The following is a 26,777-nucleotide window of genomic DNA, read 5'->3' on the forward strand; positions in this document are numbered from 1 at the left end:
CTAATCATTTTACAAATTTATCAAGCTCTATTTGGATCCAGATAGATTTTCTCTAGGAAAGGAAAGCATCGTTTTAGTTCTCAAATAGGCATTCTATTTTTTTTCTTTTTTTTTTTTTTAAACATGGCCAATACCAAGATTTACTAGGTGTGATTTATCTTCCTAGCTTTATCTATTATGTATACAATCCACACCTTAATTGGTCATGATAAGCTTCCTTCATGATCAATAAGTAGGAATTTTTGAGGCAAAACTCATCAGATCTATTGTCAAAATCTGTTCAAATATTTTTATTATTTGTACTCTAAGCACCATAAACACCAAGAATTCACAGAGTAGTTCTGTCAGCTCTTTGGAGAGGAGCATTACAGGTGCTGTAACAGGGGGGTTCAGATCAGCCAGTGAAGATGCTACAGCTTTTATCCCACTCTCCCTCTTTCCTAACATAGAATCAGTCCCTAATTTAGGTAAAATGTTCCAGATTAGAAGAGATCTGTGGTTTACAGTGTTGAAGCTGACTCAACTCATTTGAGGAGAACTTGGTTAGTGCAGTTATGATAATCAGTTGGAGGAGGCAATAAGAAACAATGTCTGGTGTCGGGACAGAAGGGAAAATTGAAAAATAAGGAAAGTTCACATGAAAAGAAAGCCAGAAATCACAGAAAGTAAGAACTATATTAAAAATACAACCTTGACAGAAGCTTTGTCGTTCTTCTTCCTTGGATATAAATTTGTAGCTGCAGACTGGGAGAGAATATTTAGATATTTAAGATATTGCTGAAGTGACTTGGCCAAGTTCACATCATTTTCCAGATCAGAATTTCTTTCATTATCTGCATTCTGTTCCAAAATCCTGTACAGCAAAAGCAAAGGAAGGAACATTACCAGCCCGCACAACATACAATGTGCATGACATAAAAGGTACTGTTTTACACTGCAAAACACTGAAGTTACTTCTATTCGGCAGTTCTTAACAAAACAAAACAAAAAAAGGCATTCAAAAGCTTAACAACCACAAAAGTACAGAAAATTCAATGTTTCAGCAGAAACAGCGTAAAAAAATAATTCACTGTTAACAATTTATTTCATGAATCAAAGTTAATGATCCAACAATAAATCAAATAAAATGCCTACTTTGAGGCCAAGTCATATTCAGAAGAAAACATTTGTAAAAAGAAACTATGCATGATTAAATTACACCCCAGAAAAGATATAAGATGGCTCCGAGACTTCAAAAAATTGCTGGATGATGATGAAAATCAACACCATTTGGGCCCCACAGCAATTTACAGAATATGGTAAGACTCCTGAACATGGTGAAATAACTGAGCAAGTCAGCTCCAGCAAAAAGCTTAATGAGGGAATAATGAGATGGGAAAAGTATCTCTTCTGATCTTCTCAAGTGCTTGGGAATCGCAAAATAGCAATGTTTCTTGACTATTTTAAACAGGTCTAAGTGACATTTGCAAAGAAAAGCTAAAAAGGTGATTAACCAACAGCAGCGTAGAAGCTTTTATATGGGATTCAGAACGTTGTGTGCAATGAATCTGAATTATTACCATCTCTCCTCATCTATCTCAACAACATGTCAATGATGATGATAATTCAAATGTCAACACCAGCAGCTATTTCATTCCTCATGCAAGACAGCAGAGGGAGTGTCCCCAGTCTGTTTCGTTACCTGTGAGTGTCACATCATATGGAGGGTTGCAGAAAAGGGTCACCTTTTTGGTGCCACCATTTCCTATCTATGTGCCCACACACTTCAGTGAAGAACAATTCCAGGTGGAGGAGCTTTCCAGCTCGGGAAGAGAAGGGATCATTTCACTTTCAACACCTCCACACTACTGTAAGCAAACTTTTATTCCGCTAGCTCATGTCATGGTGCTCATTTGGGAGCACAGCTCGAGAGAGTACCTTTATCTTATTTTCCAAATCTTGGGTTTAATTATATTACTTTATGCACAAAGTAGCAGACTTCCTTCAATGTTCACAGCTGTATCAAATGCGTGTCCTGATTAATTTAATAGCGATAAATGTAATTAATAATCTAATTTGCTGTGGTGGCACCGCAACCAATAGTGCTCACAGGGTTGCTCACTTTGAAGAACCAGAAAAAAAGCATCCACCCCCACCAAGAGGCAGCTTGTGAGTGGGGAAAATTTCATTTTTCTGCTTTAGCAGGGAACTTGACGGCTTCGGATGTGGAAACAAATGCATCGTGGAGCTAAGGCAGTGGGGCAGGAGGCCTGGATCAGGCCTGCCGCCCTGGCTGGCGCAGCTTGGTCTCCTCAGGAGGGGAAAGCTAAGAACTCAGCCTACCTCAGGGTAGAGCCATGGCCCGGCCTTTGCAGCCCACAGGGAAGGGAAGCTGTGAAAGCTTCACCACACCCTTCCATCTCCTCAGTCCAGACTTCTTTCCTCACATACAGAACAACTGACACAAATGGGACTTAACCAATGCCTGTGAACAATCACACACTACTGCCTCACTTTCTCTGCCCAGAATATACCTAAGTTTAATGCAAGGAAGGACAGCCCAGACTGCTCTTCTTACATTCCCATGCTGAGGGCCTCCAAAGCAATCATGTGCAATTCCAGGAGAACCACCAGCTACCCAACGGGCACACAAACTCTAAGAAAATAAAGTTAGCTGCACAGAACACTATAGAGAACTTGACAACTTTGCTTCCTTCTCATGCTGTTCATATTATTCTCTTATTCCAGAGTTCTAAATTCTGCCCTTCTGTGGAGGGTGGATGTGCACGTAACGTTATCCACCTCCTTTTCAACTTAAAGCCAGGCTAAAACTGTTCTGCACTTTTAGAAAGAGACGGGCAGTATGCTTTCTGCTTCAATAGAGATGAACTAATCCAAAGAGGCTCTCATCACAGAAGGCATCCCAGTTTCAAGCACTCAACTTTCATTTATCAACTAATTCCAACATCTATCTTTGCCTTTCTTCACTAACTTTGAAAAGAAAGGAAAAACAGAAATACCAGACCAAATTCTGCCCTGAGGATTTCCACTGGAGCTAATGGGAACTGAATGCACAGATAAAAGATAGTATTTAGGTTAGCTTTTCAAGCCATTATTTACAGTGTATAATCGCTTGCACTGGTGGTAGAAGCAAAATCTGAGGTCTATGATTTCTCATTTTTTCTTACAGAGATAGTAATTTCTCTCAAAATTTTGTTTAAATTCCATATTAGATATAATATTTTATCCTATAAACTGAAAAAATAACAATTAAAATGTAAAATACTGACAAAGCGTACATTTAATTGATGACAACTTTAATAAAATCCTTCAAATAGCTCTGACAGATTTGTTAAAATCTTTGTAGTTCACCAATATATCACTGTTGTTCACCTTGTTAACACGGAAAGTAAAATGCATTAAATGAGCTATTATTGTAACTGAATTAAAATATTTCCTTTAAATTTGACAAAGTGATAGTGGAAAATGGATGAAAGAGGACTATGTAAAAGCACCTGGTGAGTACAAGAAATGACTGTCATCTGAATTCTTGTTGTGCACTTATTTGGAAGCATTTTCAGTTTTATTTTATACAGAAAAAAGGACTTTGCATACAAAGAACTACAGTGTATAAAGACAATAACGTACATACTTATTTATCCATAGAAATAATTGTACTATGCTACCAAAAACAGCGCGTTGGAAGCTTTTACATGGAAATATCTGAATCTCTGCACCTCAGATATAATGCTTTTCTAGAATGTTCTCTATTAATAGATACCACACTTTTTAGAATAAAGAGTTTCTCCCTTTTAAATACTGTGAGAATCTTATTACTGACTTAATGATGGTTTTATTATAGAAATAATGCTATACCCCACTTTATACATTGAAGCTTGCTGGAAACGTTTGTGGTTTTGCCTAATTGCACCAATGAACACAACTGACATTTATTCCCTGTGTGCAGAATGGATTTTTTTCCCTTTATCTTGGATCCTCTTTCAAGAATGGTTTTTTTTTTTGAAATTTAATAAGGGCCCAGGAAATACCACGTACACTCCAGTTAGCCACCAAAGAAAGAACTTTCATCTTGAAATCAAGCTCCCAGTTTCGTTCTTTCTTTTTTTTTTTTTTTTAAGATGAAATCCATGTCTTCTGTTCCATCAGATTTCATACGCACTAATTTAGCCTAAGTCAATTTACCTTTCAAGTGTCTGAGTCTATTTTCTTGCTCTCACTAACTCTGTGGGGATTAATGACTCATTAATATGACTTCATATTGTCTTATTACACACTTTATCCTTAATAAAAGGTCTCCCTGCCATAATGTTTCTTTGATAATGAGATACCTACACTAAGTTGCTTTTTTAATTATTTAATTATTGCCTGATAATACTTTAGCAAGTGTATTGAGCACACTGAGCATACAGCACTTTTTATTAGAATCTATAAGAAGCCACGAAAAAAGTTCCTACTGTTCCCTGACCTACAGAATACATTGCAAATGGACAACCAGAAAAATCAATTAATGTTTTAAACTGTTGGCACATAAGATAATGCTTTCAGAGGCACAGCTTGGTAACTTCAGAAAATCTATCGACAATGGGAACAGCTATAAGTGGAACACATTTGAAAGTCTGATGTTCCTAAAGTGCCAATACACAAAATGTGTTTTTTTAAAAGTATAGTACTAGTTAAAAATGCAAAACAGTTCAAACCTGATCTCAACAGGAACTCCTAAAAGTGATCATCTGTTCTCAGTATCAAACCTAAATTATTTTTTGTATCTTCTTATACATTTTATTTTTTTGTTGTGCTTGTGGAAATCTGGCCTATTTTATCTTAGTCTCATGAATAAAAGTTATAGGTACAGCCATTATAAAAAAATAATAATAATCCCCAAGATATTCAAAATCATTTCTGATACCATGTATAGAGAGTAATCCACGCGATAATGGCATTTAGTGCCTCTATGCAGTGAGAACAGATTTGTGGATTCTACCATGTGTTGTTATCTGCTTTGTGATAAATTATGGATTACTGTCTCTTTCAGAAGTTACACTTATACCTTACTGCTCTCCTGAAGTATATGGCACTGTAACTTTAAGATATGCTTTTGTTTCCTTTACATTAAAAGAATCAGCATATATGCAAAATACAGGGTCAAATTCTACAAACTAAATCAAAACAAACTGACGTAAACACAGATGAAGCTGCTGGGCATTTTCAATTACAGAGCTTTTTTTTTTTTTTCCATAAAAAGAGTATTCTAGCATAGAAATGTTTTCATCTTCTTTTCAGTATACGAAGATCCAACAACCAATGTATTGCCATTGAGGCTAGAATCTTGAGCTTTGTTCCACTATGAAGAAAGTTTTCTAGCAAAAAGAAGTTGCTATGAATTTCACTGATTTTGAGATTGTTTTTCATAAAACCATGTAGGAGAAAGCCAAATTCCCCATTTTTAACATTTCCTAAAATTGTATGCATTTTAAAATTTCCTTCTGGGTGGCTGTGTGATTGGGTTGCACTTAAAGACTGTAGGGGCATAATATAACAGGTAAAAGAGTAAATTTATACATGTGTCTGTGTAGGAAGATGACTTTACAGGCAAAACATCCATATTGTTCTATACAATTACAGATGCTGTGTCTTCTTGTCCTCAATAACTGCTAAACTGCCCCTTGGTATCTATCAAGCCACGAGAAAAATGGCTTCTACAATGTAAAGTACAGGCAGAAATGTCCCAATCTTTTCTGCCATAAGATCCTGCAAGGATCTTCCTTCAGTTACAACTGTGTATTGGAAGAATAAGAGTTTGAAGATATTAATGGTTGCCCAGAATCTCATTTTTAATAATCATAAGATTTTAATAATCATAAGATAATCATAAGAACAGGACTGGGGGTTTTAATTCATTCTATCTGCTGTTTTCCTAACCATGTTTCCAGTGCTGTTGTACAACTGGTTTCCTTTTGTCACCTACACAGTGTTTTAGTGATGCATTTAATTCAGCTTCAGAACCAATCCGTTTCTCATCATTTGAAAAAGCTCCCCAAAACCTACCAAGCAGAAACACCATTGAAGACTTACCTTCCTGTGTCAGATGCTTCAGACACAAATATATCAGGGTGTCTGTTGTGGATTTTGTGAATGTTTGACAGTTCCTGACCAATAACATGCTGTGTATAATCATCTTTCCAGGTAAAACCTGATAAATAATGAAAAAGAGAAACAAACAAATAAACGAAGAAGCAAAACACTGCTTAGTAACTTTAAAGTTTGGCAATAGTATGTCCTATATTAACAATATAAAAAAACAACCAAACAAAAAGTTTTATTCAATGTGAATCCAACAGTGAACTACAGGTTCCTCTCTCCTGTAAGAAATTTTATTAATCAAAATTTTCCTAAAATGCAAGGAAAACAATAGATGACATGATGAGATTTTGAAAGAGACCTGATTCCTAACAGAATTTTAGCTAGTTACGAATAAACTTTTATATATATATATATATATATAATAAAAAATAATAATTAAAAAATATATATATTTTTTTGGAAATAGCTATGGAGAAGAGTTATCTCACTAGTTAGCTATTAAAAGACAGAGTGATTTAAAACTGGATGCTGGACTCATTTAATAGTTGCTTCCCACAGGTGATTCCATCGCTTCTCCCCCATTTACACCACATTGCCCCTTCTCTTCTCTCTCTCCATAAAACTACACTTTTACACTATTAAGGAGCTGGTATTGCAGAGGAAATAAGTACTTTGTGTTTTAATCTAAACCATGTGGGGGTCAATTTATGTTATCTTTATACTTAAATGTTGTGACAAAGAACTTTACAACAAGGGGGAAGTGCAACTATGAAGGCAAATTCCAGTGATTACTTATTAATTACATGCACTGCCAATCTCATGGTAATTATACTTATAATAATGATATAACTCCAAACATAATTGTTATCTGATTTGTAGATTTTAGATGTTGCAGTAACTCTTTAGTTCATAGAACTTGCCCATGCAATTCTCTGTAATTATCTAATAACTAAATATCACATAATTGCAGAGAATTTATGCTTTTATGCCACGTGCAATAAACCACCACAAAAACCCTGAATGAATATTAATAAAAGTTCCAGATTTGGTGATCCTGCTAATATCTTCCTGTAAGAAACTGCCTAAAGAAAAATCCTCTCTAGCTGCAGATGGGAAGGGATGCATCTGGTTGTTAGAACCAGCCTCAGAAGGGGAATTTCTGGCTCAGTCACTATTTCATGCACATGCTATAAACTTCAGCACCATTCACAGTCAACAACAGAAGTGTTGGTATAGGCACTCTCTTAGGATGCAGCTAAAGCATCATCAGTCTCAGTAGAATCGAGAACTTGGCCATTTCACTTCTTGGATGAGTGCTTTATCCAGCAGGCTATTAAAAAAAAGGGTTATATTCTCCAGATTTTTCCAGGGTATTAAGGTGGTGTTCGTTCTCTGTTTACTTAAGCCTGGATTTAAAAAAAGAAGCTTAAATAGGAAATTTGTCCATTCTGCCAAAGGAGAAAGTTGTGAGCATGCAGAAGTAAAAATAACTTCAGAATTTATCAAATTTTCAGCCTCGGTGAAGGTCTTTTCCAACCTTAATGATTCTATGATTCTATGAAGTTGAGTGTAACATTAAACAGGCCAAAGAAGTATTCAGACTGTGCAGTTGTCTGGGATTTAGACAAGTTTTAGGGGAAAAAAAAAAGTCCCGATTTTGGAAAGATTTAAATGTACTGCAACACAAACTTCATTGTTTTCCAGTAATGAAAATAATAATACACAAGATAGAACCAATGTAAGTATGCATGGGATTTAACAAACAGAAATGTTCTTTGACACCTGCTTTTTGTTCCTTTTTATTGTTTTCTTAAATAAAAATATTACTCAAGTTTATTGAGGAAACACTTCACCTGAAATCATGTCAGATGTTAATGGCTACAGTAGATGATTCCGGACCCTTGGGAGGGGGAAGAATCTCCAAGATATTTTTAGATCTGATTCATCCTTTTCAAATGCAAATCTCACCTTTTCAAATGTGCCATGTAAGTAGATGGATTCAAATCAGTTCACAAATCTCAATCTAAGCCTGCTCAGAACAAGTTCTTATGTGAATACACAAAAATGAGTCACCACGCACCTATGATTATTTTGGCGTAGTGTTATTAAAATTATTTTTACATGGAGGTTTATATATATATATTTATATGTATGTATGTTTCACTTCACTTCTCTGTTGCCTAGCATTACACATTTCTACTAATGTTAAAAATTCATCCTGGAGAAGAAATGTGATAACATTCAGATTTAGAAGTGCAACAAAGAAGTTCAGGTAAAGTACATATATATGTACTTTACCTGAAATTCTTATATATAATTAGAACTTCCATATATAATTAGAATAGCTATAAAACTACTATTCTTTGTTTCCGAATTCACTACAGTTTCACTTTGCAACTCTAAGCCAATACTAGCCCTATTAAATGCTAAAGATTATTCAGTAATTACTGAAAAGTTTGAAGAAAAACACACAGAGCCACTCTCAAGAGTTTTGTTGAAATTAAAGCATGAAAGAGTTCATCTGCAGTATCTGCATAAAGACAAGAAATTAATCTCTCTCAGTCCTGAGCAATATATTCAGGAGCAGACAGAGGCGTCAATAGTTAGGTAGGTCTTTATGTCTCCATGAAATAATGTTTTTGGTAAAAAAGAACAGCAAAGCATTGCAATCCCAATTCTCACTAGTCATAACTGTGTCTTTTGTTAACTTGGGTGTACTTTCTTTCTCCTGATGCACAATTTTAACATTTTCTCAAAATGCATTTCCAACCAGTACAAGCAAACAGTACTTAAAGCTGAAAAAGAACATAACTGTGGCATTAAAAGAGAGCAAACAGAGGAAAGAAAAACAGTATTTATTATAGAGTTTAAGAAACTAGAATTAAGGGATTGTGCCTTCTCAACTGTATCTCCCAGCACTTGTAACTCAGATAAGATTTAGAACAACACATGGATGAAAAATGCATGCAAAATCATCTAGTTCAAGGAAATCTCCCCTCTGCAATTGGTGAGCACTGCTGCTCCTTATGCAACTATCTCCAGAACTGCAATGTTTCTAAAGCCAACCTTCTGCCAATCACTTTCCAGCATTGTTTCAGTTACAAAAAAACATCTCTCCCACACACTGAGCTCAATAGAATAGCACATTCAAGAATTCTAATACCACGCTGACAGCTGCAATCAAAATTAAGGTTGGGAAGAAGCACATGACGCCGTACAGTGATTTCCTGTCCCCTTTGTCATCGGCATCACACCTAGCACCAGCTCCCGGCTCACCACCCAATTATAACAATTTGCCTCCACTGGCTGAGCAGGATCACAGTGGTGCTCTTGTACACACATTACTTCCATGTCACTAACGGGAAGTGGTATGGGGGGACACCCAGCCTTATGAACCCCCGCATCGCTACCCACCTGCACGTCCTACCGGTGAGTTCTCACAAGCGGACAATGCCGAGACGTGAGCAAGAGAAGGAGGCTGGTGGCCACTGAAATGACGCAGGTACAAAATTGCTCTCAGCTCAACAGCACTGATGGTTGTGAGTCCCCATGAAAAAAAAAAAGCTATAGATAGAAACCTTACCCACAAGTAGTAACCCTTCTTGGTGACAGAGCCCAAAGTCGAATTATTTTCTTGGTTGCTAAATTGAAATTCTGTAACCTTAATGTATGTGAAAAATTTGTGATCATGTACAGGCAGCAAATACAAGACATGAATACTTTTATAAATCCCAACCTGCACATCAAAGCCAATGGAATAACTCCAGATATGATCTGGTCTCTTTCCATATTATCATCAGGGATCTTCCTGGATCTTTTCTTTCCACTGCACAATGACTATAATTACCAAAAGTATAAAAATAATAATGAAATTAGTATTGTCTAGGTCCCCATTATGTTCAACACTTTGTCAACGGAGAGTCTAATAATCATTTTATTAATTGAAATCAAATCGAAAGCAAGCAGTGTTAAATAGTGAAGAAAACAGTTTTCACAAATTCACATTGGCAAAGATAATAGTAGCTTCTGCCTCCAAAAGTAAAGTCAAAGTTTTTTTCACGTGTATCATATAATTTCATTTTTACCTTGCTTCACTGGCTTTGCCACTATATCAATTACAGAGAAATATCTAAAAATAATCAATATTCAAACATGTCTTTACTTTTCTTGGCTGTTGAATTTTTCTACATAACGGCATCCTTTCCTGTGGTTTTGAGTCTGTTTTTCATCTTAGAGCAACTTGATGCCTCTCCTTATGTACCTGACCACATCTTTAGTGCCTGCAAATTAATTAGCAACTGTTGAAAACCACTCATCTGCTACTTCTCCCTCTTAACTTAATCTAACTCAGAGTTATTGATACAAACAAAATTACTGATACAAAAAATCTTCATTCCTTCCAATGCCTAGGCAAGAGAATGACAGTTTTTTAACTTAGCAAAAGCATTCTGGTGTACATCAGAATTTGGTTTAACTCCTTTGCAGCACTAACAGCTCTCAGCACCTGAGGATTTGGCCGTGCAAATCTTCCTGCTTGTACTCCCAAGCAGCCAACCTGCGTAAGGATGCTCAGGCTGCACAGGGATCTGGGAGCACTTTTAATGAGACCTGTGCCTGACAGCCTAACATGATGAGGCTCTTCCAGCTCTCGTACCACTTCAAATCCAAAATGATTAGTTCTGCATCAATATTTTGGCAACAAAATGATTTTTACATATCAAGTCCATTCAAAGTGACAGGAGATTATTATATATTGGCAGAAACCTATATACTCAAACCTGATCCTTCTTTGTCAGGAAAATCCCCATATAAAAAGGCCAAAAAACCTCAGAAGTATTCATACTTGAAGCCAGAACATATTATTATTTTTCAATTGTGACATTAATTTTTTCCACTTTTTGGTTTTATTATCCATTTTGTCCTTGTGCAGCATATGATAAAATAGGTTTTTCTCTGAGCTACCTTCAACTGCTACTTCATTTCAGCCAAGAAACTCTCAGTTGTAGAGCTCAGAGAATTTCACCCCCCATGCCATGTGTTGCAAATTGTTAATGCCTACTTGAGCTGTCAGAATGTCTGCAGAATTGGGAATGATTGGCTTTCTTCCCTGCTTTCACAACAGACAGGTCAACGTATAGACGTGGCTTTCTGCAGGCTGCCTGTCCACATCCTCTAGAGGATCTGCACTTGTTCTCATCCCAGACCTCCATTTTCAGATCTCAAGGACATGCCCAGTAATGTTCACATTTCAGGGCTAAGACAAAATTGCAGCTTTAATACTGAGGTTGGTGTGTGTATTAAAATTCATTCTTTCAATTACAGTTTTTTCTAATTAAGAATGCAGACCAAAGATAAAATCTTGATGTATGTCGTTAGAGTAAATGAAAAATAGAAATACTTCTGAAAGCAATTTTGCGATACAAGTTGCAACAGTAGGTTAATGGCAAAAATAATAATAGAGAAGTTGAACCCACTTCTGCACAGTAAAGGTCACTACCAGCTTTCACTATAAACTATTTTTTGTTGTTGTTGTTTCCTTCCCTTTTCTCTTGCATTCCCTTGCAGTAGTGCTGAGTACCAGGTTTGCACTGGTGAGTTTTTTGCCCTCTTTTGGAGCTTCTCGTGGGAGCTTCTCTATAATATGCAAGAATTTCAGTCACTGAATTCAGCAGCAGTTCACTCACACTCACAAGGCAAAAAGCTTCCACTTGAAAGAACAGATGAAAGGGCTGCCTAAGGATTACAGTTTCAAATTTTCATATATTGTTTTATTATACATAAAAGTGATAATCTCCATAGAATTAAATTACTAGCATGATCTTCTTACAGCCCTGATTTTAATTTACTCTAAGTAACTATCCCAGAAGGTAGAGGGAAGGCTTTTCTCTTCAGTTTTTTGGAATTTCTATTATTTGAAAAAGCCAAATGAGTGCTTCATTTGCCAAGAAGATTATAAAATACTCTCACAGGACTCAGTATGCAATGTTTCCTTACCTTTATTTCATCTCTTGTAGACAGCTACAAATAATTGGTTTATACAAGATAAAGTTTCTAAGTGTTACATAAGATTTTTCTGCCACTAGAGCTGATAGTAATAAAAGAATAATATGATAATGTAAAATATGTCATCTAACTTCCAACTAGAATAGACTACTTTCCAAAAACTAGAACAGAATGGATACATGAAAAGGATTTTGCGATCCTTGACATAAATCCCATGCTATCCACTATGTCATATAATCCTCTTCACAAACTGATGACCCTCAACTTTGAAAGCAGATGGTTCTGTTCACAGAAAAGAATTTTAGGAAGATATGCAAAAGGGAACTTGTTTCATGGTTACAGTTTTATATTAATGTTCAACCTAGAATTAATTCATGGTCAGCTATATCTTTAACTTGAATGGCTCTCTGTGATGGCCGGGCTGTGACATACTTGTCAAAAAATAAGCAAATTAATATAGGGTGAGTGAAGGTGCATCTTCTATTCCACCATTCCCTTCTGCCCCTGGACTATGCCGACATTTCCTCAATGCTGTTAGTTCAAGGAGTTTCCATGAACTCCTTGAAACATTCACATGCATCCAAAATCATGATACTAAAATAAACATGAGCCTGCTTTGCTTGTTTCAGTGAGCTTTGAACCCACCTGGGCTAGCTGACAAGCACATCAAAAAGCACGTGAGTATTCCAGATTTACCCCCCAAAAGCTTGACTCTAGTCCTACACTGTGAAACAGCTGCCTTTACCACATTCATCCTCTGCAGTTTGCTATTAAATTACAGAATAGTGATCTTTCCTTTTTCTGTTGAAATACTGTTTTGCTTTTTTTATTCCTTTCTCCTTCCTTTTTCTTTATTATTATTCCTTTCCAAGACGCCTTACACCACTCTAAACTTCCATTCACCCATCTCATAATGCAAGATCTTTTTCATATGTGGAAATTGGTTGTAATACTAGACCGTACAATGCAAAGAATGGAGATATTGTCCAAATAGTAGTTAACAATGCATATAAAATCAGCAGCCTTATTTTCCATTTCATTTTATCCATTTCATTTCATGCTAACAGTAGGATGACAGCCTTACTGTCATGAAAAATACAGTTCCTGGGGAAGGACTTTTGAAGTGCCTTCAATCTGGGAATTAAAACATCACTTGTAACAAGGCAGAATTGGTCAGAAGCGTCCTGGCACTTAAATAAGTATAGAAAATTATGTGGCTGTACAGGTTACACATATATTAGCAAATTCATCTCAGATCTGCAGTTCTTCATGTATTTTTAAATGCCTCAGAGCAGAACTGTTCTTTCAGATCCACATAGTGGTTCTCACCCCCATTTCATGTAGCTGCTGAACGCTCACTGATGTTTGTGAAAAATCAATTTTTGGCTGTCAGATGAGGGCTTGCAATTGCACATGCGAAGTCAATATACGGGAGTGCAACATTGGGCACTACAGCAGTATCTGCAGCTGCAAATGCATCTTGGCATTTGGTTCTAATGTGCCTTTAAGACCAATGTATATATCTTTGTACAACAGTATAGAGGGAATGTTAGTATGAACCAGACTAAAGGGTTCTGTAGTATATTCATGGGGTGTAACGGGAAAATCTGACATACTTGAAACATTTTCTCTAGCAAGAGCCCTCAGTCTCCTATTCACTGTACACTATCCTATATCAAGACCAATGCAAATTAAAGGAGAAAAAGATAAATCTTTGATAATTTTAAATGACAGGCAGAAGAAACTTCCATAACTCTATATAGTTTGTGTGAAACTTTATCCTCCATTTTTCAATTTTAAGTCATTTCTCCTGGACTCCAAATTCCTCCAGGAGGAGGTCATATATTGCATGCATTTGTACAGTCTCTTGCTACAGCAATAACAACAGCAATAACAATAATTGTTAGTGTTGGTATTGTTATTAATAAAAACACGGCAGTTGAGGAAGTTAGGGTTCCCTCAGGAACCTTGCAAAGACCTTGGTGGCTGAAAGCCGGGGGGTTTCCAGGACAGTGTGTTAGCCAAGATGGCTTGCCTGAAGCAAAGACAAGCAATCTGCAGGTCACACTGCTCCCCAAAAAAGCTGATTAATGTTCCTCAGGTTTCATTTTGAATTCACCCCACGTATAGAAATGAACCCTATGTGGGTTTGTGAAACTCAGAAAGACAACGTGGCATTTTCAGCCTGAAGACTATTCGAATTATCTTCTTTTCTATTCTCTTGTGCACGTAAGCTTTGTGGGTTTAGACCTTCCAACAAATGAACCGGAGGATACAATACACTTTACTGCACATTGGATGTCAGAAATGTTTTAATTTAGGCATTTTTGGCGTGAGCACCTTAGGCCTCTGATTTACAAGCCAGTTACTTTTAACAAATTACTGTACCACATGGCAGCTAAGGAGCATTCTTTGCCCATGTATCTAGCTGATGTCCATGGGTAAAAATGAGATCACTTAGCTTACTTTAGCCAACAATGAAAAAGGTTTGGGATAAGAAGCTCTGACCAACATGGTTTACTACCTGATGTACATTTTCTCTCCCTTGTTTCCCACAGTTAATACCTCACTGAGCTTTAATAACATTTTTGGACAATTCATGTAGTGCTGATTCACAGATTCACACCAGTGCTCTGTCAGATGCATGCACTCTGATTTCTGGCTCCTTTTAGCTCCTTTCCTGCCTTTTGGGATGATCTCTGAATACTTAAAATGTGCAGTGCTTATGAGCTGTGATTTGATATTATCACAATGCCACTAATAAGTGCAATTTTGTCGAATCTCCGAGTGATTTTCTGAATAAGTTTTTGGATTAACTAAAATATTTACAGTGGAAGAGCTAGACCAATCAGATGTGAACTAAAAGTCCCTAAAATTTCAATCTTTGTGAACACAGTTCTAGCTAATGTCTGTTCACAATACATCACTACAAAAAGCTTCATCATTTTTTTCTTCTAACAATCTTATATATTAATATACAACTTATACAACTATATAAATCTAAATTTAAATGGCATTTACTGGAAACTTTGACATTAAAAAAATGCCTCAAACATGCCATGATGAAATAACCCTGACTTGAAACATACAGAGGGAATATAACAATCTTAACTTTCTTGGGAGCCATTTTACCCCATTGATTTTAAGGTTTTCCTTTGTGTGTTCTATGCTCAACTTGGATATCCTGAAGTAGCTCTACTATTATACCACCAGGGTCTATCATTAACTGCACTGCTCTCCATAAGAACCAGAGGGAACTTGCTCTGGGCAAGGACTGAACTTTGAGACGTAGCCTGGAGCAGCAGGGAGCCACATGGTGCTTGTACCCACACCAGAGACCAACAGCATGGACATCAGGGGACTGACAGCCTTTGCCTTCTTCCCAATCCACCCTTAAACTTTTGACGTGACACCAACTCTGTGACTCACTTCTCTATCTGCAAAACGAATATACCACAGCACAATTTCAGGGGTTAACGTTGTACTGTACGTTGCGAGCTCTTTCAGGTACCACAGAGCTGCACTGGCGTAAACAAGAAGCGGTGTGAAAAATGGGGTCCACCAGGAGCTGTGGCGATGTGTCATTAACTGAGCAGCAGGTAGTTGCTTTTTTTCTTCACTTCGGTGTGTTTCCACTATTTAAGGACTAGCAACTACAATCAAGAAAGTGAATGCATTTTCAAAAATACCATTAATTCCAGAAATTTGTCCATCAGCACTTCTGAATGGCATACAAAGCAGCAAACCTCCTTTGGAGCAAACAATGAAGTGAAACAGCAATAACATTAAAGCATTTCAAAAACATTGGTGGTGTAGCTCATATTTATCTTTCACTTAGTATTGTTACAGAAGATAAGTCTTCTGATCAGGGGCTGCTAGCATTAAGAAATAGTGATATATTTCTAGATAATTGAGTACTACCTATTACCATACTTTTGATGTGGTGGAACATTCATGTGCCTTGTTTTCCACTTCCTCAGGGTATCCTGGTTAAATGTCACATGTATTTTTCTCCCACGTTAAGAAAACAAAACCTGCATATTAATTCTTCTTTAAGAGAGGTGTAAACGTAATAAGAAGGGAATATTGATTATTCTATTCATCTACAAACTACTCCAACACATATAAATAATACTGGAAAATGTAATGCAGCCTTAATTATCAGCAGTGCTACCCTCTGTTTATAACAGTCATGACAGATGAAACCTGCAGCAATTAATCTGATTGCTGTGATGGCAGTTTAAGCTAATTCACAACAAAAGATGCAAAGTAAAAAGCAAGCTATTGCACATATTTTAAAAACATACTGTTATTTAATATAAGACCTGTGTTTCATTGACCAGATAACTGCTCCTTAGTAATGAAATTCTGAACAAATGTCCCTGCAAAGGTATTTGAGAGTTAAGGTGTCCAAGAGCTCCACGAAGTCCTCCTTAGCTGTTCCCAGTACAAGACTGGAAACACAAAGAATTGCCCTTCTCTCATTCCAAAATGCTTGTGGTTTGGGTCCCCAAATCTGTAACCCAGAAAAACTGCCTAGAAAATGTTTGCTATCACTGCCCCCAAAGGAACAAATGTTGGAAAGGAAAGAGCAATGAGTGAATAAACAGTTGAAAGTGTCCTGTTTCACTCATTTACTTGCTACAAACCTAGCCTTCAACTCGTGTTCCGTTCTCACCACCTCACACTGTGCTAGCAGCTGCAAACAGAAGAATATTCTCTTTTCCTAGGGAAACAACTGTTTTATTTTACACTTCATGACTACTTGTTTCAAGGAGTAAACCGGAATCTGGGATTGATTTGTTTTACTTACTACAGCCAATAAGATATAAACATGGGGCATCACAAATTCAACAAGCTATTGTTAATATGCTATTCCTACTCACCAGTGACTTCTCTCTCTATATATATATGATAAACTACATTTATAGATTTTACTCCACTAATGTTAGATGACATAGGAAAGAAAATATTTCCTTCTGTCAATTATTTCTTAACTAAATGCCAAAGGTTCAAACATAAAAACAGAATAATTCTGTCCTGGCAACCACATAAGACTGTCCTTTGCACATTACATTATACTTAGCAGTTTGTCAGGTTTGATTCTTTTTCCTATACACAGTATAAGGGCATGCCCTTGAATCTTTTATACTTGTAAAAGATGCATATAGATCTAAATGTATTCAGTGTTTCTCAAGAAGATAATTTTTGATCATCTTATTTATTTGAACATACATTAAAATTGGTCAAAATTCAAAGACTACAGCACAGACACTCTTATGCCGAATTGATATGTAGTCAAAAACAATCAAGTTTCTCTTTCCTCACCCATTCTGTATTTAAAAACTGCTGTCATGTTGACAGCAAAGTTGCTATACTTTATGTGTGCGCACAATGTTTTGTATTTGTTGTGATCCCACCTTACAGCTGAGGCTATGTAAGATCATCCCTCAGATGGTCCAGCAGAAGTGCTACAGCGCAGGCAGCACTCAGAAGATGTCACCACTGCCAAGGCACTTCTACACCATGGAGCAATGGATGGACACGGGAGCTTCTCCTCCAGCACTACTGGGGACATTCAGCCAGATGGACCCAGCACGTCCACCACTCAGCCACTGCACAGCCTTGGGTGGCATGGAGCTTCGCAGGATGGGGATGGACGGGAACTCACGTAACTACTGCACTGACAAAGCCAAATTTGGCCCTTTCCAGCTCTCCCCACACTAACTGGCCTTGTGTTGCTAACAGGAATGGGAAGCCATATGAAATGTTTCTATTACTCCTGTCATCATTTGCATTAAAGTCAAGTTACACAAATGTGGCAGTGCAAATGAGCATCTTAATAGTTGTAAATTATATTTCCTTACAGTGTAAGTTCTTCAAATGCCACTGGAGCATTGCAAAGCACTTTTGTTAAAACAAAAGTTAGATTCAGGAAAGAATAACTTCTATTGAAGTATTATGATTCAGTTGTCCCTTGCTACTACTCAAACATCCTCATGCATACATCCTTCTCCTATTATTCTTTGCATTAGTTTTGTTAGCCAGGGAAAGTTTCCCTAATATAGTTTTGACAATTCCACGTTTAATTTGTCTTCATTTCCTTGTGTCCTTAATAACACTATGTAGACAGCAGATGTCAAGTCCTTCCAAGTGGAATGAAGCAGAAGTGAACTCACATCCCTAATAAATTGTTTATTGAATATTTATTTTTACTTGGATGACAAACCGCTAGTGAATCCGCTGGTGGTAAAGCCCATGCTTACATGCTACAGCACAACATTTATTGAAGCAGCTATTCTAGACAAATCTATATTGCATTTATAAATCTTCAAAACAAGCCCTAGTAAATGTCACTTCTTCTTAAATGCTCGGCAGAATCGATGACAAGTGATGCAGTCTTTGCCCTTGAAGAATTTGTGTGTTTGGATCTCAGTCCAAATTCTAAAATCCTTGTTCAGAAACACGTGGTGTAAACACGCATGCAATGTACAAGAGGTGTTGAAGAAAGAAAGGAAAAGTTACTCTAAATGACTAAGATGAATCCAAACAGGAAAATTATTCTAGTTTTTCAGCATAATCTGTATGAAATAGCCATTTCATACAAGAGCCATTAGCTTATTTCCCTTTGGCACTGAAATATTTTGCTGTGGTCTTCCACGTGCTACCCAAAAGCAGTTATTTTTGAGATGTTTTTATGATCACATTAGGTACCTCTTGAAAGGCACCTAATATCAATAGGTATATCAATAGGTACCTTTCAATAGGTACCTATCACCTAGGTACATGGCACAACCTAGAGAAATGTTTTTCCATGGAAAGCATTGCAGCTTCTTCATTTTCCAGCAGGTTTTGTAACAGCCATTTTCTTGCAAAACCTACACTTGTTTTACTCTCAAATGCTGCTGGACATGTTAATTAAACAGACATTAGTCAGCAAAGCTTGCTACAAAAATGATGTTTTAATGGTAGGTGAAATCTTGGGGAGATATTCATTAATAAAATATAATGTGAAATGGAAAAAAAACATTGATTCAAATAATGATCTTCTGCTTATTGTTAGAAAAAGTCATCACAGTCAAAATAATAAATAAATTAGTCTCCACCTATTGACAGCTGCCAGGCTACTAACTGTCCTAGAATAGAAAACTGGCTTTGAAATGGGAATAGTTAAAAAGCAAACAAGAAAACACAGCCTAGATTGTGACAGTGTGCAAAAAATGACTGCTCAAGCACACATTCAGGAAAACAGAAGACAAAAGGACTATGAGATACTTTGTTACTTTTTATTCCCTTGTTGAACAAAGCACATTCACCAAAATAAATAAATAAACAAAATAATACCCCCCCCCCCCAAAAAAAAAAAAATCTAGTTCTAATCCTTTATACTTATATTTGAAAGACACACAGGTCAGATGAATAACCTAAGTCAGCAATTTTACTCTATTTAGTAAAATCCCTGGGGACAGTGTGTGGTAGCTGGTAGGAAGATGTTTATTGTGCTCTATGAGAATTTAGAAAATGTGATTATTACATTACTGCATATTTTTATTATAAATAAAAAACAAAGCCACTTCTCTTATAATTTAAATTGATGTCCACATGCATTGATATCTAAAGCTTATAGAAACGCTTAAGCATGCACTCTTCTTTTTCCTCTAATTCCTGTACGCTTTGTTAAATTGTTATTTTAATGCAACAAAAGCAGGATATTTTGGAGCTTTACAGAAGAGATGGATTACATGGCAGCCATTAAATAGCAGCAAAAGCATCACACATTACACAACACTTCCAAACTTGTAATGCAGAGTCTCTCTCTTCAAACACCAACCCTGAAGATATCTCAGTTAATAGAAGGAAAGATTCCAGCCCTCTTGTTTGAAACTTGCTGAAAGCCAGGTGTGAAGGTGCTGGAAAGCTGCCCTTTTGCCAATTCTTCTGGCTTTCTGACAATGAAGTGAGAAGCTGCTGGAAGCAACAAATGATTCTCTGTAACTATCTTTTCAGTCTTTGTGGCTCTAATCCCATACAACTGTAACCGATGGCCATGATTTGGAATAATTTGGGTGACTTTTTAATGTTTCCAAAGTGCAATGAATTAATCAGGGTTAGAACAAGGCTTGAGGAAAGAAATGCGACCTGTTTATAGTATGGAATTCAATGAAATCTAAATAAGATACAATTTCCTGTTTAGTCATCTCATTCTTCCTTCTCCTCACTGTATCTCCCTACAAATGTTTAGGATTGTATAATGGAGATGAAGTATGACAGGTCCCTAATCTGCAAAACAATTGAAAAATGTTATTTTTTGCAGAGACAATCCCACATTCATCTGCTGCCTGATTTACAGTTTCCATCTGGACAGTTGGCAGTCACTCACAACAACTCAGGCTACCTCAAAACATAGCACAGAGACTTTGGTGAACTCTGATTTAGATACTTAGTACGGAAAGAACAGGTTCTTACTAAAATTACTTCCATTTCCAGGTATACTAATCAAATGAACAGTGGTTTTATCTCCATTTTTCCAAAAACAAAAAGGAAGAAAACCACTTTAAAGCTGAAATTATAATCATGGTAAATTTTTTGTTCCCTGAATCCCTCAATTCAGTGTGATGAGCAGAGAGATTTAGTCCATTCATTTCTCCTCTGTAACTTTTCTGTCTAGAAACAGATCTAATTAAGATGGTTTCCAAAAAGAAAAAGAAAAAATAAAATCACATGATGAAGAGAAAAAGGCAGTATTTCCAGAAACATCATTTCATTAGGAACGTTTTCCCAGCATCATTGTTCTCCCCATCGCACAAGAAAATGGAAGAGCAGGCACCTTCTCCTCTTCCTCTTTCTGTTACCCTGTAGTTAATTCCAACTGTGAAGCCAGTGACCCTTGAAATTATTTTCACATGCCTGGAAAACACATGTGGCTTTTACTTACCTTTATCTTTCTAGAATTGTTCTTTCAAAATTCTGTGTGCTCCCAGGAAAATATTAATTCACCCAGGATTCTCTTAACAAATATCAAAACTTAGCCTCAGTTTTAGCCTTAGAGACTTAAACCTCTAATGAGGGAATTCAGAGTTCAGCTTGCATTATTACCCACCAGTAACATAAAAACAGGTTCAGCATATGTAACAATGCTGCAGCTTAAGCACAGCAAGATCTACCCTGAACTTTCAAATCCCTGCTTCTTATTTGTACAAGCCAGGCTATGAAAACAGACATTTTTAATGAATTCACTGAGAAAACCTTAGTAGAAGTAGCAACAGCAGACTTAGAGCTGTAATATTTAAAGCAACTGCAAAATTGTGCTTTCATCAGGAAAGGAACAAAAGCTTTGTTACTTTTTGAAGCTTACATTTATATTCAGCATAATAATTCAAAGTATCATTCCCTGCCACTATTAGGAGACAGAGGTCAAATATGGCAAGTAAAAAAAAAATTATATTCACAAGCTATACAAAAGAGAAAATAGGCTCAAATTGTATGAAGTGCAGTGACATTATTTAAATGTCTTTGTTAATCAGGGTCCTGACATAAGAGATGGTGCTGAGAAGAATTTGCTCTTCAGACTCTTCTCAGCATGGGTCAAATCTGCTTAATATTCCAAACGCTGAGTCTAGCTGAACCGTGTTACCCCTTTATGATCTCTCATCTATTTTTTTTTTTATCCTTTGAATTCAGGATGCACTGGTATTTTCAGTTTTCATCACTGCTAAAAGGCAGGGAAGCTATAGTATAAACAGTGAAGTTCCTTTCAAGCCTTGTTTATAATGATTTATACATTATACAGCTGTTACACCTGCAGAAATTTTTGCAGAAAGTCAGAACACAAAAAAGAAGTCCAGGAATGTTTACTTTCAAGCTTATTTATTTTTTCCAGTTGCTCAACAAGAGAGAAAACGGGGCTATCTGCTGATTCATAAATGAGAAAATAAGAGCAGTCTGGTTTTGCCACCCCATATAGCCACGATAGAGTGAAGCCCCTGCAACGTGAAGACCAGTGAGGCCCACAGAAGCATTCAACATGCGGATGATGATGCTTACTTATCTGCACGCAGATCCCATTTGAACCACCCCTATGAGGACTACGAAGAATGTCCCAGATGGTCAATTGTTACTCTTTCACGGATAAATAAAAGATAAATAAAAAGATGAAAGTCATGGGGCTGTCGATGTTGGCCTGCACATTACTGTTCCCATTCTCCTGTGATGTTCATGGAGAGCAGAAAGGGTTACTTTAAAAGAAGTAGGTCTGGCCCTCCTGTTGGCACCACACTGGACAGGCTGCACTCTCTAATCACAAAATCAAGGATTTGTCTTCCTCTATATTTCCTCCTTCCCTCAGCACTTCTGTAGCTACTCCAGCCTTCGACAAGCCCCAGCCAGCTGCTTTCCCATCATACAGACTGGCTACCTGAGGGGTCTGAAAGCTGTTTTTGTTTCCCTACCAAAACACTCAATCCATAGAAGACTTTCTGCCATTTCAAACAAGACATACAGGGCAATGGGAGGACATAACAGAGCAGCTGCCCAGTTTATTTTGATTTATTGCAAACATTATGGGATCGCCCAAAGGCCTGGATCACAGTCCACTTGTGCTCAGAGCTGTTCCCCCTGTCTGCAGCACTGCAAAGCAGTAAGACAGATGAGCTTCTGCTAGACAAGATGAGATCCAGCCTACGTGAGTGCAACCATGTTTTCAGCGGGGATTTAGGAAGGACTTATTATTAAGACCAACTGCACACTTGCTGAAGATTTTGATAGCCTGACGTAACTGAAAAATCTGAAAAGTTGCAATGACACAGCCCAGACCTAGTCCAATAGGATTCCCTTCAGGCATTCGGGTAAGCGTACTAAGCTTTCACACTACTGACCACCATTTGTTAAAAGCTAGTTTCCAAAATCTTCCTGTTTGCAACCAAAACCAAGCCATTCATAGCTACTCACTACTCATATCCCATATTTACAGTTAACAATTTTATTTTTTTGAATTGTTCATAGAGATTCACAGGAATGCCCCACTTAGTTTAGAAGAGACTATTTAACTCAGTTTTGAGACAACTCTTCACCCAACCCATGTATGACACATGGGTTTTCAAACAACAGTGAAATGCAATGGACTGCTGACCAGCAACTTAGAGGACCTCCTTAGTCCAGTAACAGGGCTATTCTACAAAATATTTTCTTGTTTTCAATGGGTTTACTAAACATTTCAGTGTTTCTTGTCATTGGCTCCAATCCTGCTCCCTTATGTTCACCCTGCTGTAGACCCAATCCCAGTGAGAGCTTGAGGGGGAAGAAGGGGATGTTAATTAGAGCCTTCGAGGTCAGGAGGAGGAGGTAGAAGTGTTGGAAAGGCTGAAAGTGTTTTGATGCCTTCTTCCATGATCAGTACTGGCAGCAACAACCAGGTGCTGGTGCTGAGCCACTTCTGGAAAGTGTGGTGCCCTACACATTGTATGTACAACATAGCATAAAGGCACTGTGTGTTATTGGAGATGGGATAATTGCACTTCACTAATAGCAAAAGCCCTCGGAAGAACAAAGTGAAATAACAAAGAATAGATCACAGGGAGATGTATGGGATAATAGGAGGATTTTAGAAAAGAAAGGAGAAAAAGTTTAAGTTTCTTGCTCTTCTCACAATTTTCTTCACATTTTTTTCCCCTTTATCAGAACCAGCTTTGGAAGGGGAGTATTTAAGGATTGAAAGAGAACTTGTCCCTTCAGAGAACCAGTTTCACCAAACGTAATGTTGACAGGCACTGTACAGCTACTGTGTGTATTTGGGAAGACATAATAAATACGAACTGAAAAGGTCACATCTCACACAGGCACCTTTGACGACTCATGCAGACTCTCTCAAAATACAGCTCAGAAGTAGATACAGTAACACATTCCTTCCCTCCAGCATCCACAGTAACTAGGGTTTCAAAACAATTTAAATTTCCTATTAGAAATCTCGATTCAGGAATATACTCCACTTTGATTTAACATGTTCCCAGCGAGGCGGTTGTGCTCTTGTATTCCATTCGGCAGTCCAAGTTGGACATGAAATTGTTTCTTTTTCATGACAGTAAATAAAAACTGCAGTTTTCAAAAGAAACAAACTAGACAGCAATGTATTTATGACAATATCCTATTCACTCATGCTCATACCATACTGTCAATAAATAATAAGAGATTAATGAGATTTCAAATTGTAGAAAAACAATAAATAACTGCAATGCTTTTAAATAAAAAAATCATGCATGACTTGATTTTTCTTCTTTTTCATGGTTAGCTCTTGGGATTGAATGGTTAATTTATTTTCTGAGAAAGAAGACCTTAGATAAGCTCAGTGGTTATATAGGCATGTCTGGGTTGCTAGGAATTTAAACTATCAGCTTGCAAATGGAGCTATTTCAGATCCCAGGTGATCCAAAGAAGAGGTTCTCCTCCTGCACTAAACGATGCATGGATTATGGAGAAAAATATAGCATGTGATCATGTCATCAGACACTGCACTGTAATGCAAAAGCACAAAGATGCTGAATTCAGGCAGTACAGGCAATGCCAGAATTACATTTGTCTACCTTCGGAATGGTTGATTGGCAGCCCTCAGAAGGTTGTTGTGTGTTGTTTTGTTTTGTTTTTTTTTTTAAATTAATCTTAACTATTGTGTACAACACACAGAGAATATGATACGGTACTGGATAAAAATGAAGCCTCTTATGTGCAAATTCTGCTTCTTAACTGTCCCGGTATTTTCCTTACTGGGACATGGGTATTTCAGTGGTTAATGATATTATATCCTCTGTATATGAGTTCACTCAAGCATATGACCACTTGATTGCCTCACATACACTGTTTAATCTAATTATCATAAACACTGATGTCTCAAGAATTTTCTGTGACTCCAAAATCTGTGGTCTTGAAAATAGGCATAGGTCTCTAAGCAATTTCTGAGCCCGGCCACAATACAGTAAACCTGTGCCACTTCGCTAAGCCTGATGCATCATTGATAAACACTGCTGAACCTGTTTCAACAATTTTCTGTACCTTGTGCTACTGTTTGCATTAGAACAGAGGCTAAAGCACCTATAGAATAAGGGCAGGAGCTTTGGGGAAGGGAAATTGTTTTAATTGTTTTAATTGTTTGTTTTTTCTAATACCTTACGTAAGCATAAGGAACACTACAAAGTACTCAGTAAGGGGGGGAAAAGCAGGCTTGAGTTTATCCAACAATGAAAGTAATCAGAACCTGTCACACAGTACATAAAATACGTTCAAACACATACTTGACTTTAATTTATTGGTGCTAAAGCTCCCACTGAATTAAACTGGAGTTCAGGGTGCTAAGCACCCCTGTAAATCAGCAGCTTCATGCACGCACGACTGCAGTCCCAGGCTGCCTGCTGAACAGGCAATCACTTTTATCATCGCAGCCAGTCAAGGAGCGAAGCCCATGACCAGAATGCTATTTTTATCTCCTGAATCTGTGACTCTGTGTAAACTATTTCTACAGGAAATAAATATGTAAAGGCAGCATCAATTATTACAGTTTCAATTAATGTACTGAAAAGCAGGAGATGCCATGCATAGCAGCAATGACTAATTTGAAAAAGGAATAAAGTCTATTTTTCAGATAAAGCTGAAGTCTTTTTTTTTTTTTTTTAAAGAATTTAGGCAGGATATTTATTCTCTTTTCAACAAAGCAGATGACAGTATCCATGTATGATAAATATCTTCTTACTTCCTCTTCCAGACAAAGGTGGAGACACAAGGCTAGTTTTCATATTCGAGCCCCTCAATTATTAGTTTTGCTACCTTCACAGCCCTTGCCAAAAGCCTCAGCTTTCCTCTTTTCTTGAAGATAAAAGTAAAAACCCAGAATATGTGATCCAGAACTTAGAAACAAGACAGAGATTAAATACGTGTGTGTGCACCTGTGTTTAAATCACCAAAAAAATAATAGCTCATGTATCATCATGCTAAAACATCTTCACAATTGCCTATATGATACATGATTGCTGATTTTTACATGAAACACAATGATGAAGAATCTGATCTGGAATGTTTTGGGTCAGTTCAAGGGTTTGAGAAGAAACAGAAGCAGTAGCTAAAGGAATTTGCAGAAATTATGCTGGAACTGATTCTGTTTCCACTGAATTTGGTGAAACTGTCCCATGTGCTACATACACTCCAATTAACCCACCTCCTAAAATTATCAAAAAAATGGCCGGGAACAGCAGGGCAAATCCCTTCAAATCACTAGCTGAAGTGATACTGCTGCTAAAAACTCAGTACCCTACATTTACATAGTGCTGGCCACCCCATGGACGCTAACACACCTGTACCCCTTGTATGAGCAGCAGAAGTCATCCAAGCAGGGTGAGGTCCAAGCTTGACCCATGTCCAGGGGCCCTAGCTCTGACTCTGGACCAGGACAGCCGATGGTTTCTCTCCAAAAAAATGCATGACATTTTTCACTCGGTCAAAAAGGGAATCTCTGATCTCTCTAGGTATGAAAGAGCAGCCCACATTTAACTTCACACTGCTCAGATCCCTCTCATGCCTGAGTCTCTTAAAGCAGAGAAATATGGGCAGAGAACTTTTCTTTCCCTCCAGTCAACTGCAAACATATATGAAGATTTGATTTTGGGGAAGCACCTTCAACTCGATTCACTTCAGTTGCATCTTCAAACGCTCAG

At 37.2% G+C, this 26,777-nt stretch overlaps 1 protein-coding gene across 3 annotated transcripts in view; it reads right to left on the reverse strand.

Annotated features, from left to right (window-relative positions):
• PTPRN2 (protein tyrosine phosphatase receptor type N2) overlaps nt 1–26,777 on the reverse strand; it is a 646,903-nt gene that overhangs the window by 415,709 nt on the left and 204,417 nt on the right. For all 3 annotated transcript variants that reach the window (XM_066991452.1, XM_066991450.1, XM_066991449.1), the window contains exons 4-5: nt 6,073–6,190; nt 691–853 (exon numbers count right to left, since the gene is read on the reverse strand). In XM_066991452.1, coding sequence (XP_066847553.1) covers nt 691–853; nt 6,073–6,190 — 281 coding nt within the window. The remainder of the gene's footprint in view (nt 1–690; nt 854–6,072; nt 6,191–26,777) is intronic.

The sequence above is a fragment of the Anser cygnoides genome, chromosome 2 (assembly GCF_040182565.1).
Source record: "Anser cygnoides isolate HZ-2024a breed goose chromosome 2, Taihu_goose_T2T_genome, whole genome shotgun sequence".
NCBI classification, from domain to species: Eukaryota; Metazoa; Chordata; class Aves; order Anseriformes; family Anatidae; genus Anser; species Anser cygnoides.